The sequence below is a fragment of the Rosa rugosa genome, chromosome 3 (genome assembly GCF_958449725.1).
Source record: "Rosa rugosa chromosome 3, drRosRugo1.1, whole genome shotgun sequence".
Lineage (NCBI taxonomy): Eukaryota > Viridiplantae > Streptophyta > Magnoliopsida > Rosales > Rosaceae > Rosa > Rosa rugosa.
This window is the reverse complement of record NC_084822.1, coordinates 46,949,904-46,965,539: the sequence shown is the minus strand read 5'-3', so window position 1 is coordinate 46,965,539 and position 15,636 is coordinate 46,949,904. Positions and strand designations below refer to the sequence as shown.

Below are 15,636 nucleotides of genomic sequence, written 5' to 3'. Positions count from 1 at the left end.
TTCTCAAATGTAGACCGATTGCATAAAAAAGACTACGAGGAAGATGGAAAAACGAAGCTCGCTGTCTATTAAGTTTTTTAAGAGGATAACAATACATAAAGAACAAAGGATGGACATGACAACAAATGCCGAAAGAAACGCCTCCAAACCTACTCCAAATAGAGAAGAACTTAGGAACTTATATGCTACTACTGTTGCTGCTATTGCTACTGCCGCCGCGACCTTGCTGCTATATTCTTGTTTGGAAATTGGAGGGTAAAGAACGAAGGGAATTATCTTTCCCGTTGTCATTGGCCAGAGAGAAGTATGTATGCGCCAATGCCATAATGCCAGTACGGATGTGATAGAATTACATGGTGGTGGTGGTGGCACCAGCAGCTTCCTTGTGGTCACCGAAGATACGTTTGCTGAAGTCTGACACCATGAGTGGGAGTCCCTTGCGGAGAGACACCTTTGGTTGCCAACCAAGAAGGTCTTTGGCCTTTGTGATATCAGGCTTCCTCTTGTGCGGGTCATCCTCAGTGTTTGGCCTGAACTCAATCTTTGCATCTTTGTCAATTGTTTCTTGGACCACCTGCATCAACATTATTCAACATCATACAGGGATCAAGTGAATGCCAAAACATGAAATTAAGCTACACAGTTTTAGATTAGAGAGCTCATGATCTAAATTACCTTTGCAAGTTCAAGCATGGTGAATTCACCAGGGTTCCCGAGATTGAAAGGTCCAACATGCTCGCCTTCCATCAGCCGCATCAGACCATCCACCTATTGTAATACACAAATGGCTCTTCAGCAACAGCAACAATAGTAAACAAGCAAATCACATGTCTGGAAGAAAACCCTTCCTTATATAAACAGTCAAAAGCAATACTAATATATCAACTAGAACGAATCTCCCCAACTATATTCCTTTACTTGTAGACTGAAGACTGCACCCAACTCCACTCAGATTTATCAACACAAGTTGCAATTAAGAAAATGCAAGATGGTGATCGCACCCCATAACAACAAATTGACCACAATGCAGAGCATTGACCAAACTCCATAGATCAGAAGCTTAAACTGCCACCAATCATGCACATGCAGAAAAGGTATTACCACCAATCTAGTGTGCACACATTTCAGTTTGAGGAATCTACTGTGCTATGCACATGGGAAACATAAATAATCAATCTAGTTAACAAACCTGCCCAGATTCACTAATAACACTACCAATCAAAATCCCACTCCCCAGCCTTGCATTATAAAAAAAAATTCACTAGGCTCGATACCCTTAAAAAAAGCAACAACAAATTCTAAACTAATAAAACAGGTAGCTAACAAGCACAGCACGAAAAGAAAACGTAAAGACTACACACCCACCCCCCAATTGGCCAATTCTTAAAATATAGGATTAAAGTAGAACAAAAAATTACCAGATCAGAAACGTATTGGAAACTTCTTGTCTGCTTTCCATCACCGTAAACAGTCATAGGCTCCTTCCTCAATGCCTGCATTATTGTTCACCATCAACAACTCACCCCTACAATTTACTTAACCACAAAAACTAACCAGCCCCGCTCCGAGTAATTTACCTGAGCAACAAAGTTACTAACAACACGACCGTCGTCTATGCACATTCTCGGGCCGTATGTGTTGAAAATCCTAGCAATCCTAACCTGCATTACCCATATCAAATGAAAACCGAATCGATTTACAACAGTAAAAAAAATAACACTTCAGTAAAAATTAGATTGAGTTAAGACTTAAGAGTATTTACCTCGACACCTGCCCCTCTATGGTAGTCCATAGTCAATGTCTCAGCCGTACGCTTTCCCTCATCGTAGCAACTTCGGACACCTGTCGCATATTAGACAGCCAACGATAATCTGTCAGGCTTACAGACCAAACCCCAGTGCCTGTCAGATCTAAACCGGACCTACGCTTTTGAAATTACCACCATGCCCTCCCCTAGTTTCTGGTATTACCCTCCGACCTCCCGGCTGATGGCGACGAGAGCCACCTCCACCGTCGGATGAGTGGACCCGAAAATCACGGGTAATCTCGTAGACCGTGCGAAACGGAACGAAACGCCGGATCTCGGATGGCGGGTCCCACACCCTGGGGTCCCGCCCCCCCCCCCCCCCCCCCCCGCGCATGTTAGACTCCACCCACGCCTCCTCGCTAAAATGCGCCGAGGGTTTCAGAAATAGACAGGAGATCGAAGGAAGGAAAAAATAGAAGAGGTACTCACCGATGGGATTGACGTTTCCCCAGTAGGTCTCGACCTGAGGGTGCTGCAGAGGATCGCCGTAGACCTCGCTGGTGCTGGTCAACAAGAACCGAGCTCCGACCCGCTTCGCCAGCCCCAGCATGTTGAGAGTTCCCACCACATTGGTCTTGTGCAATCTCGAAAATTCAAAAATTAAGGAACACAAAACATACAGCAAAATCAAATCGAAAAAAAAAAACACGAAAAACTAGAACCCGTTTTTTTATTTAGAAAGGATATGATAGTCTTGACGGGATTGAACTTGTAATGGACCGGCGAGGCGGGGCAGGCGAGATGGTAGATCTGGTCGACTTCGAGGAGGAGAGGCTCGACGACGTCGTGTCGGATTAATTCGAATCTAGGGTTCCCAAAATGGTGCTGAACGTTCTCCTTCCTTCCGGTGAAGAAATTGTCAACGACGATCACGCTGTCGCCGCGCTCCATGAGGCGGTCGACGAGGTGGGACCCGACGAACCCGGCCCCGCCGGTGACGACGATGCGGAGGCCCTTGCGCTTCAGGCCCAGTGGGACCTTCCCGCCGGAATTGTAATTGGTCAACCCGAACCGGCGCTCGTAGGTGGGTTTGTGGGAGAGGTGGGTGGACTCCAAGTCGAACTTGACGAAGTCGTTGGGGATCGGGTTGTGGCCGTGGTAGGAGGGTGATCGAGACGACGGCAGGAGGGTGAAGCAGACGGTGGCGATGGCAATGCCGACGAGGATGAAAATCAGGCGCTGTTCCCGGAGCAGGTACCCAATCGGGCGGGTCACCGAGGCCCACGGCTTCGGGCGTTTCGGCGAGTAGGTGTCGGAAGCGGGCTGGGCCTCGTCGTGCCCGCCCCGGAATATCAGCTCCGAGCCCATTTAACCGTTTGATTTCAAAAAACAGACTGTTGGGTGATGGGTTTGGAGGAAAATGTAAAGAGAATGAAGAAGAAGAAGAAGAAGACGCTGAGTCAGACGAGTACAACTCGCCGAGAATTCAGTCGTGGCGGTGCAGGGTCTCTCTCTCGCTTCACTCGTTTGGTTCTGAATGCCTCTGCTCCGTCTGCTGTGGTATTTAAGCAGTGAGGTGGTTGGGAACAAGGCAGGGTTTCCCTTTTAATTACGGAAAGGCCATTTCTCTTTTTGAAAAGTAGACGTGTGTCATTTGGTGTGATTCAAAATCGTTAATAGTTGGTGAATCGGGGTTTGTGGTTAATGAATTTTCCATTAAACTAATTTCCTTTTCATTATTGATTAAGATTGTGGTTAAATTAATCAGTTGCTTTAACTGGGGCGGTGGAGACCTGGGGGCTGGGGGATATTAATTTCCTCACTGGGATATTTTGACTTGATTTCGATTTTTGCATTACGGTCAAAATCAATCTAGCTTACTGCGCGGAGGAAAAGAGTCCCAATTCCTTTCCTAATGACATACATTTCCAAACTTGTGTTCATATCGCAATGACCTCTAATTGGGTCAAGCTTACTAAACTTGAAGCGCGGTTTTGAAGTTCTGTAAGGTAGTTTTTTTAAATAAAAAGTGTTTCGGAGTTTAGTATCGTCTGTTTTGTTGCAAGTTTCAAAAAAACGTATTACACGTTAAATACAAAAAAGCACAATTCATGTGTGCTTCTGTCATTGTGGTTATACGATCGATGCAGTAATTTAAGTTCATAAATGAATCCCACATTAACACAATAAAATAAACAAATTAAGGTAAATGAAATCCTAGATTTACAGACTACATGTATGTTTAAGGCAGCACAAGGTGCACTTTTCACATCAATTACATTACATCAAGATCCCAATAATGCATCCTACCAAATAAAGGAAAAAATATCTCTATGATACAATTACATTCAATGGAGGGAACATGATTAATCATATCAACCATGATTAATCATATAAACCAGTACACGTGTGTCCAAAATCTAATATGTACTAACACTTACCTGTCAATAGGCCCTGCTTACTAATTTAAGATCGTTTTTATCTAATTAGAAAAGTCTTACATAAAACAATTGAAATCTTTTTTATTGTGGACGAACGAAAGTGAAAAATTGAATTAAAATTAGATAAGAATTTTGATTCTCTCGTAAAATAAAATGAAGAAAAAAAAGAAATTGGAAGTCATTTCTAATTTGTATCCGCACATGACGTGGTGGAATATAGAGTAGAGAAATCAAAAGAGTACCGGTACCGGTGGTACCTGGAGCCTCCAAATCCCAATAAAAATTGAGAATTTTATAGTGTTGATTTGGAAACGTTAGAGGGTACAGGTCACACCCATCATGCATTTTTATCCACATTACTGCATGTGGCGTATTACTTTATTTCTGACTGTGGGGGGTACTGAAATCAAATCACAAGTTATATATATGCAGCTTCGTTTCCACCACTTTGTACGTTAAACAAAAGTACCGTAAGGCTAGCGCGTTAAATCCGTTCAGTAAAATTTATGCGTCGGTTAATATTTCTGTTTCAGTTAAAAGTAACTTTTGGGTTTAAATTAATGTGGAGGAATCAAGCCAAGTTCGGCTTTTATGTTTTTTATGGAGTTCGAGCTTCAGTTTTGCTCATTTTTATTACTAACATGATCCAGACAAGATAATAATAAATTAACTATGAGCATAACTCAAACTGCATCGAGGAAATTTACAACCCTAAATTAAAAGTCTAAAACTACTCAATAATTAATTGTATGAGAGTTAAACACATGACTATTTTTTATTTATAAAAATAATCATAAAATGGATGTGGCTTATCGAAGACATACAATTATATGATGAATTCTAAACCATGCCAATGATACAATTTGTTTGGAATTTAGCTCGATTTCTTGTGAAGTATGGCATAAGAATCGATATATAGATGTAAAAAGCATCTCATCCACCGATTTTCTAAAGGTTGTCCCAAATCTAAGCTCAATTAAACATTTAATTAATGCATAAGAGCCCTACTGATTAACCTAAGTCGACACATATAGTCACAATTCATTACATTTAGCGAATTGATTTAACTATTTATTGTGGTTTACATGAACGAACTATTCCAGCTACTGAAATTGTATCGACAAAGCTTTAGTCTACTTTTCAAGTTTAGCATTATTCAATGAGCAATAAACCCAATCATGCAACAAAGAATTGGTCTACATTCTATACAGGGGTTGTTTGGTGATTTGATCAAACAATGAACATCATCTTATGCCTAACAAAAAAAGAAGGATTAAATACTGTTTACTCCCTATACTTATAGGGTTTCATCGTTTCAGTCTCTGACCTTCGAATTTCACCTAAAAAGTCCCTGAACTCTCAATTTCCTCCCAATTGGTCCCTGCCGTCAAAATTTTCAATTAAAGTTGCCAAAAATGTCTATTATGCCCTCACTTACTTTGTTTTTTTTTTTAATTTATTTTTTCTCTCTCTTTTATTTCTTTTTTTCATTTCACCTCTTGAAGGTCTATGGATTGGAACCATCTTCATGAGGAGATGAACAGAATGAGGCGAGAGAGCTAGGGTTGGGCATTTTAGCCCGAAAGCCCGCACCGGCCCGTCAAGACCCGGCCCGTACGGTCCGGGCCTAATTTTTTTTTTTTTCGCTAAACGGTTCGGGCCGGGCCTTGATATTCAAAAAACGGTTCGGGTTAAAAACAGAAAAGCCCGTCAGGCCCGTACTAATAGAAAGAGCCATGTGTCTTTATATGATTGGCAGTAGTTAAGGGCTCAAAACCCTTTTCATATACTTGATCACACTGAATCCAAGTTTCATACAACATCCACTCAGCTCCCAAATCAGAATCCACGACTCAAAATCTCAAATCCCTAATTCCCAATACCCAATTCAAAGACGCCGACCTGAGGGACGTCGAAAACCAGAAGCTTCTTGAAGATGCTCACATCGGGACTTTTATTCAGCTTATTATCCCTCAACACCAACTCCTGCACAATCAAATTCATATTCATATTCAATTTGATTCCAAAAGGAAAAAATTTGTGTTGGATTTGATTGAGGAGGAAACCTCGAGGCCGGAGAGGGCGGTCTAGGCGGAGATCGGTTGGACGGCGGCGTCGTCGATGAGGTTCTGGCGGAAGGAGAGCTTGGTGAGGTTGGAGAGGGTTCCAATGCGAGTGTCCAAGGAGGAGAGGTGGTTGGCGGTGAGGTCTTACTCGGTCAGACTCGGCAGTAACTCGACCGAGTCGAGGTCGTGGAGTTGGAAGCTGGTGAGATCGAGGACGGTGGAGGAAGGATCGCCGTCGTTCTCAGCGCTCGGATCATCGTGATTGTACCTAGCTGCTGATGGGAAGGCCGACTCCGACATGTGCTCGTCCTCCCAGACCACCAAAGAGCAAGAGGAACTGAGGAAGGCCGGAAGAAGGCTGCGATCTGGAAAGGGAAAAAGAAAAAAGAAAAAAGAAAAAAAAAGGTATTTTGGGCCCGAAAACCCGGAAACCCGGCCCGAAATGAAACGGGCCGGTCCCTGTTGGAGGCAAAACGGGCTTTGGGCCCGAACCGTAAAAAACGGGCCGGTCCCGGGCCCAGCAAATAATATATTGAACCCGGCCCGTGCCCAGCCCTAGAGAGAGCCGGAAGAAGAAGAAGAGGTAAAAAGAAAAAAGAAAAAAAAAAGAAAAAAGAGAGGAAGAGAACTATATATATATATATATTAAGTAAATGGGGTATAATAGACTTTTTAGGGGAAGATAACAGAGTTTTTGACAGATGCTTGACGGCATGGACCAATTGGGAGGAAATTGGGAGTTCAAAGACTTTTTAGGTGAAATTCGAAGGTCCGGGACTGAAACGATGAAACCCTATAAGTATAGGGAGTAAGTAGTATTTAACCAAAAGAAAATATTATAAGCATCGTGTTGTATCTCACTAAACTACTAAATAACTCTAAAGATGTTGCCACAACAAATCAACAAATGACTTGACTCTAATTGAACGCAATTTATTAAACGCTATTTATTGAATTTTTATATTGATTTGGACGCTCCATAAATCCTGATTTCCTATTTGATTTTGACCTGACATGCACCATTTATTCTGGTTTATTTTGATTTATTTTTATTATCGAAAAAATTAGAATCTTTACTTGTAATTTTACCTCCTTTTTTTTTTTTGTTCCGTTTTTCGTCTTAATTACCAAGAGTTTGTGCTCACATGAGATTTGTAATTAATGAGTATTGCAAATTGGTTATGAATGCTTCAAAACTTCACTTACGACTTACGAGCTATTATGAACTTTTCAGAGTTTGTTTCTTTCGTTATAGACAGCTAACTTAAACATTGAATGAAGTGTTGTTTTGATGAAAATTTAAAAAAAAATACAAGATTGTTGATGATAATTTCTCTTGTGTAAGGGCATCTCCAACAGACTAGTTAAATTCAAATTGTACTATTGTAGCTATATATAACTATTTTTAAAGTAAAATTCAACTCCAACAGACTAGCTATAAGAGCATCTCCAACAGTAGAATTTATTTTTTAGTTAAATTTAGCTAAACTTGTGAAATATAGCTATTGATTTAACAATGTTGCTTCATCAATGATAGCTATTTGTAAGTGATATATTATGTTTCCTCGAATCGTAAACTGACATGTGGACAAAAGAGGAGAGATAAATATAACTTTTGTTTTAGCTATGTAGGATTCTCTAGCTAAATATAGCTAGCCAATTTAGCTAAAGTTAAATATAGCTAAGTTATAGCTAGTCTGTTGGAGTTGAATTTTGCTTCAAAAATAGTTAAATATAGCTAAAAATTTAATTTAGCTACTCTGTTGGAGATGCTCTAACTAAGTTAAATTTAGCTTTAGCTAAATTGGCTAGCTATATTTAGCTAGAGAATCATGCATAGCTAAAACAAAAGTTATATTTATCTCTCATCTTTTGTCCACATGTCAGTTTATGATTAGATAAAATATAATATATTATTTATAAATAGCTACTACTGCTGGAGCAACATTATTAAATCAATAGCTATATTTCACAATTCTAGCTAAATTTAACTAAAAAATAATTCCTACGGTTAGAGATGCTCTAAGAGGTGAACAGTTTTGATCAAAAACTACACTTTGGCAAACAAAAATAAAAAAGATTGAGAACATGCATCCTCGTGTTTACTCCTCTTTTTCATCGCTAGGGTTCTTAAGAAAGCTAGACACCCTTTACGTAATGCAGCAATTCTTCTTGCCTTTTGATGAATAAAGACACTACGTACCTCTTTTCTTTAATCTCATGCTTTATCATCCATAAACGTATATATACGCCACACCACTGCTAATATAGCACCAGTCTAGTATAATATTTATGGAACACAAAAATGTCGTGATGAAAATGCTAAGCCACATGACATGTGTGCGTTGAGAGAGGCGAGACATATGGTAATGGTGCCACAAATGCATGCATATTTGCGTTTCACACTTTCTTTCATTCCAAACAAAAATGACCATCTCAGATCGAGCATGCACTGTCTTCTCGAGTCGAAGAAAACGAAAAGTCCATGCATGGCTTGGTATTCAAGTTAGGTTAGGGTTAGGGTTAGGATTAGGTTTAGGTTTAGGTTTAGGTTTAGGTAGCGGATGATTAAGACCCAACAGAAAAATGGTTTGGGGTGACCTCGATCGATCTCCCATTTTTCCTATCCTGTACATATTGGCATTATATATTCGGTCCTATATATATATACAATAGCATCTTCCGTACAATAATTTTTGCCCGACATTTTTGTTAAAGACGAAGCAAACTAATACCCAACTATACAAGGATGGATGATTGGATGCATGGGTGTCTTATTGCTTGTCGTTCAGTAAACTCTAGGTCATTTATTGTGTACAAAATGATTAGGAAATATTCATCCTTATTCATGGATCCTCGGTTAGGAAAATAACCTAGGAACGTGTCGTTGGACAAAATGTCTATGATAAGTTATGTGACATTTTCTGTTATTATATGCAGATTTATCGTTTTGTGAGACTTAAATCCGGATTTCAAACATCTGTAACAAATTTATTTTTTATCCTTTCAAAAAAATTGAAGATCTAATGAAAACAAATCACACAAATCGTCAGTTTTACACTTGATTTTTTTTTTTTTTTTTTAAATATAACTATAGGAAGAACTTTCCCTTAAATCAGATTGTCAGATCACCGGAATATTAATCGGATTGTCCAATAGAATAATTATAGACACACACATATAACTAAAAAACCATACTAAAATTATTTCTTGTTTTTCATCAGAATATACCGATATATCTCTAAATACTTTAGAGACTATATAAGAATTTGAGGGTAAGATTCTCTTTTGAGTTCACTATATAACGTCGGATCGTGTTATAGATCTTGTTGTCTTTTGCTTGTCCCCAGATGGAAATCGGAATTGTATTATGTTAGGAATTTGGGCGTTATATGAGGATTGCACATTTGCACCTGATAGATGGGAGTTAGTTAAATAATTCAAGAATTTCAAGACCCACAAAGATAGGACTTGGTTGGCACGTCGGATTGATATTCAAGCGACGTTGACGCTGCCCCATACACGTGGCGCTTAACGATTTCGCACGTTTTCTCCCCATTTTGCCACCAGCACCCATGATTGGAAAAATAATCAGATATATTGTTTCTAAATATGGAAGAAGAAAAAACCAAGATGCAGATTCTAGATATTTAACCCAATACCCTATGGGGTAAATTTGCTCTTTGTACCATTTACTGTTACTTTTCATTTTATAACTATAATATTTTATTTTTGTTTTTTTGAACTCAAATACGGGTGGTAATATATTCATCTAAAGCCAGAAAAGATCGTTACATACCATTCCGCTGCCATCAACAAACAGACAAGAAGATAGTGGTAGTACCCATAGTGGTACATAGAAATGGACCTAATCATTAGATATTCATGAACGCAGATATAGCGGGAATCTTCCTTTGATCCTACTCCAGATGCGCTACAGAAACATAGAGTGCGCACAAACGTGTAGCTTCCTAATACAAGGAAATTATTGTAATTAGACTAACTTGAAACAAAAAGATGGGCTTAGGGCTAAAAACCCTAGCCCAAAATTCTGCAGTACAACGTAGCCCAAGAAGAAGGCTCACTCAAGGCCCAGTAGGCTAGGCTTGGCCCAGGTCTAGCCACCACCTCCAGACCACCCAACTTCCAGCGCAGCTCCACCCATGTGCCTGCTCCGCCATGTCCCCGTTGCCCCGAGTCCACCACATTCTGCCACGATCAAACCCGACGAACCACGCCGCCACAAGAAAACACGACGAACCACGCTGCCACAAGCTGCATCACCACGAACCCGTCTCGATTTCATCGTCCCCGATCGACGCCGCCACCGAATTCGAATCGCGCCGTCTATCCAAGCCTCCATCAACACGAGATCGGCCACCTCCCAGAGATCTACTACTAGAAACTCAAAACCAAATTCACCTGCCAGAAAACTTGAGCAACCCAATCACAAAGGACTACTCAAACAAACCCATTCAGTCCCCATTCGGCAGCAGAACCACTTGACGTCGGCGAGGCCAAGGTCAGCCGAGATGCTAGGGCTGCCACCGGATGAGAGATTTGCACTTTGGTCGTCGCCGAGTTAGGGTTTCTCTCAAGGGGGGGGGGAGGGAGAGAGAGAGAGAGAGAAACCTGTGATTTAGTTCCTCTAGACACGTAGCATAATATTTTATTTTTGTTGATTACATTGGAAGGAGATCAAATTTTTAACCTATCCTTTTTTTTTTTTTGAATCGAAATAGGTCATCCAATATTATAATTCAGCAAGCAGTATCAGAAACGACACACCCTGAGGGGCCGACAGAAAGAGTCGTCCTTTAGGACATACATATGACCTATTCTAGAAAAAAACAGAACCTCGCACTCCCGAGTACATCCACCTTTTAAGGAAGTTCACGCACCTTTATTCTAACAAAACCTAGAAGACTCAGAAGTAGTTTAAGTAAATATAACAACTGAGCAACTAGGTTTTGCGACCTGAAAAAAAATAAAAGATGCTAGGAGAGGAGGATGGGCTTCCACCCTCAGCTCCCTTAACTAGACAAAAAGAAAACCAATTAAATGCCTTATGGGTCCAAATGGGCACCCCCATAGCCACCTCCAAGCAGTTTCAGGCCACCAACATCGTGAACCCGCACCGACGCTGCAAGTCCTCTACCATCGAGAGTTTGCATCGCCGCCGAGAAGCCTCCACCACCGAGCTCCCGTGCGTCGCTGGCCCAGCCGCCATCAGATTCAGAACGGATCCAATCTCCACAATCAGCCACACATCGTAGCAAATTCAAACGGCCTTCACCGTCCTTTATTGGCCTCCTTTGAAAGCCAACGATATCTTCAGGCATAACCCCAACTGATCGGTCCACCGATGGATCCCCCGTTGATCGCCCCACCGTCAAACCCAGCCATGGCAGACGATCTTCAGGGAGTCCAAAGACCAGAGCATCCACCATATTACCATCCTCTAATCAAAGCACCGAGAACAAATTGACGATAGAGGAAGAAAGAGAAGCCTCAACCCAAGAGGGCTCTCCAAAAGACAAATCGAAAACAACAAGCATGATGAGCCAATTAGCCACAAGGCTAGTGATGACCATGACCATCAAGGTTTGAAAATTTTGGGAGTTTTGTCGAAGTAGAAAACCGCCGAGTAAACCCTAGCAGAGCGCTAGGTCAGGTTAAAATGGTTTAAATATTACCGAACTTTGCTCCACAATTTTTAACCTATCCTAAATCTTACTATATTTTTCACCCTTCATCACCCCTGACTTGAGTTATTGTATTTAAGTCATGATCTAATTGGTAAAGATCCAAACGAATTGAAAATTCTTGACTGGTTCTAATCTTTACTAAAACGTTCATTTATATGATACATTTGACTGATTTGAGTGTATATATTATTTTTATAAAGAAGATTATTTTTCTTTTGTTTTGTGACTTTTGTCATTTTATATTTTCAGTAGATGCCCCAATAAAGTCCAAAACACCAACCCATAGCTTCAAAACAAACTCCAGACCACCAGAGTTTCGTGTCGACTAGTAGTGGACAGACCCTAACCGGAACCAAATGATTCATTGTTTATTTGAAATTTGTCACATTTGGTCTTCATTTTTTTTTTTTTGAAAGGGGTTTGGAACCCACATTAGGTCTTCATATGAGGGCGATGTGCAACCTTTTTCATTGATACATGAACATTGTTTAATTAGCCCAGCCCCACAGAAATGACGAAATCGACTTAGAATTTAGTTGAAGTAGGGCAAAGGCATATTCGATCTCGAATTACCGTAAGATCAGAATGAATATTTACTTGGTGCCATGTTTAGAACCAACTTGATCCCGCCAACTTAGAATGACCTATATCATCAAACTTATCAACTTTATTAGTATTGTTATCTTTCAAAAGGGCCATACCCTTTAGCTATATAGTATGAGCAACAGAGCAATTCTGTTAGCCTTACCCTCCTCTCTCTCTCTCTCTCTCTCTCTCTCTCTCTCTCTCTATATATATATATATATATATATATATATATTTATTTATTTATTTATTTATACAGTCCTTCTTGGCTAAGGATGTCCTTACCTTAGCTTAGGAAAGGATTTCAAGTTTTTGACCACTTTTCAATTACATATTCACATCTTAACCGTTCAGTTTTTAGGTCATAATGTATAGATTATCTCTGAAAAATTTCAGCCAAATTGATGATCGTTAAGGCATTCAAAACTGCAATTTACAATAATGAACACGAACGGTTCCGGTTCGTTCATTGGTTTAATCGAGTTCGATAGCTTAACGATCATCAATTTGGCTGAAAATTTTGTAGAAATAATCTATACATTAGGACCTAAAAACTGAACGGTTAAGATGTGAATATGTGATCGAAAAGTAATCAAAAACTGAAAATCCGTTCCTAAGGATATCCTTACCTAAGAAGGACTCTGTGTGTGTGTGTGTGTGTAAATATATAGAGGCATCAAAAGGAAGACTTTATATTGTTTACTCAGCTTAGTGCTTCCGAACAATCATATTCCATACAGTCATATTAGGTTTAAAGTTTCATATTTTGAGAGAAACAAGTAAGTTTATTTTGCTTATTCATTTATTGTTTTTTGAAAGCATTTCAAACAATTTTCTTTAACTCATAATTCACAATAATTAGTTTTTCGTGAGTCGAACTCACAACCTTCCCCTTACGAATAGGAGATTAATGCCACTAGACCAAATGATATTGGGCCATACAGCCTGTCTTACCATACTAATATGATTATTTAACACATTATACCCCTTAACCACAATTAGTTTCGCTAGATCATGCAACTCCAAGTTAATTAGTAGTTGTCATAGAGACAACAAACAATAGTGAAAAAGTGTTATGTAGAAATATGCATCAGACTCTCATGATACGAGTGTAAACACGAAAATCATGCAACAAATGAAAGAATGACAAGTGTACAAAATAATATATTTTTTATTAATGAATTTGAGGGTTACAATCTCTACGAGTATTATTATACAAGAATTTCCTCTTATTCGATCTCTAAAGTTGTCTTGATCTAAGGGAGACAAGCACTCGATCTTGAATCGGGTGATTGTAGTTTGAATTTCTCGTTGTTTTGGAGATTTGAAGATGACGGTTGATCAAGAGCCGTAGAGGCTTGACCTTGATCAGATTTGGGCCACAAGTGGTGTCACGCGGTGAGCTTTCTTTAACTTTGGTAGCGGATGAATCAACACGTGTGTCGATGCTTGTTGATTTTCCACGAGGTTGATGAAGAACCTTGCAGAGGATTTGTTTTGTTGACGACTTGCAGAAGACGGTAATTAAATGGCTGCAGAGGCTTGATCTTGATCGGATTTGAACCAGGAACGATGTCACATGGTGAGTATGGCTTTGATGGCGGATGAATCGGCATGTGAGCTTGGTGCTTGTTGATTCTCCATGAGTTTGATGACTTTTGGGCTTGTAGGTGAATTCCCGTGCTTGTTTGAAGTCAGTGAATGAATTGGCTATTTGGCAGCTTGATGATTCTTCACGGGTTTGAAAACTTCTAAGCTTCTCTGTGCTTTAACTTGTTTTTATGAAGTCGGTGAGGTGAAAGGACCAGTTATTTTGCAACTTGATGATTCTTCATGGGTTTGAGCTTCTCGGTGCTTTAACTTGTTTTTATGAAGCCGGTAAGGTGAAAGGACCAGTTATTTTGCAGCTTGATGATTCTTCACGAGTTTGACAGACTTCTGAGCTTCTGGGTGCTGTAGCTTGTTTTTCTGAAGTCAGTAAGGTGAAAGAACTGACTATTTTACAGCTTGATGGTTCTTCACGATCTTGTGAGACTTCTAAGCTTTGGAGAGATTTCTTCTATTTGTCTACCATCTGTCTGAAGTGCGTTCTCTTGATTTGAGAAGAGGTATCTATAGTGTTGGTGTCTCCCTCAATTTGGAATACATTGATGACACGGTATTAATTGCATTATTTAATTGTGTAATTAAATCAATCATTTTTAATTAGTTATTTTTAATTCTTTAATTGTCTGAAGTGCCTTCTCGTATTTCGACATGTGTTACTTTCACAGTGCATTTAAATTTAGCGACACCCTGTTATTTATACCGTTTGTGGGGTCCACTTGTCAGCTAAGCTTAATTTATTATAATTAATTTATTTAATAAATTTTATTTTCGTTAAATTTATTATGTCTACAAACGAGTCATAAGAGTCATACGAATGATTACTTGTATTAAAAAGTACCATTAGGGGGGAAATTGTGTCAAAAGATCCAATCTTTTTCTTAGCTACCAAAAAGTACATTGCACCAAGACTCTTCAACTTTCTAGAAGGTTTGAATATTCTTTCTGGTAAAAAAGAAATCTCTTTGCCCCCACAAACTTGCATATTAGGGGTTTTCCCTTACAAGCTTTGATTTACTTTTACCATGTTCTTCTTTTGTAACTGGATTGTATTTTTAACATCAAATTTACAGTGCAGAAACCAGCAAACGTAAATGGAAAACAGACCAATGCATAAAAATGGACTGTTAATGAGTCTTCACATAAATTGACCCATCCAAAATTTGTAGAAGATGAAATTGACCTGACAATGATGCATACGTGTCAACTTATGACTAAGTGATTACGAACCTAAAGGTAATTTAGAGTTAGATTAGTCACTGTCAATTCCTATGGAAAAAAAAAAATGGAAGAAGAATGAAGGATACAAAGTCAAATCAAATGATTTGATCCTATACGCAATCTGTTTTAGTGGACCTTGTTCAGTGACGATGCTCAATGGATGAGCAATCAAAATCACTCCGACTCTTTTTGCTAAATTAACGTTCAAGGCTTTTTCAAAGACGAACAAATTGCAAATTATAGCCAAAACTTGTAGTGCAAGT

The 15,636-nt window shown here is 39.4% G+C and overlaps 1 protein-coding gene across 1 annotated transcript; it reads right to left on the bottom strand.

Moving 5' to 3' along the window:
- Positions 1-44: 44 nt before the first annotated feature.
- LOC133739958 (UDP-glucuronic acid decarboxylase 2) lies at positions 45-3,294 on the bottom strand. Its single transcript, XM_062167785.1, has 7 exons — positions 2,495-3,294; positions 2,237-2,384; positions 1,763-1,842; positions 1,578-1,661; positions 1,419-1,493; positions 676-768; positions 45-574 (listed from the first exon to the last, which is right to left on the bottom strand). Exons 1-7 carry the CDS (start codon positions 3,113-3,115, stop codon positions 350-352), a joined length of 1,326 nt encoding a protein of 441 aa, XP_062023769.1. The 5' UTR covers positions 3,116-3,294; the 3' UTR covers positions 45-349.
- Positions 3,295-15,636: the final 12,342 nt, after the last annotated feature.

Bases quoted from the DNA above. Each gene is read 5' to 3' on its own strand.
- LOC133739958 (XM_062167785.1), bottom strand. From the start codon at position 3,115: ATGGGCTCGGAGCTGATATTCCGGGGCGGGCACGACGAGGCCCAGCCC. The intron at 1,662-1,762 runs GTAAATACTCTT...TGGGTAATGCAG, and splicing joins ATAGAGGGGCAGGTGTCGAG to GTTAGGATTGCTAGGATTTT. The intron at 1,494-1,577 runs GTAAATTACTCG...ACAATAATGCAG, and splicing joins TTAGTAACTTTGTTGCTCAG to GCATTGAGGAAGGAGCCTAT.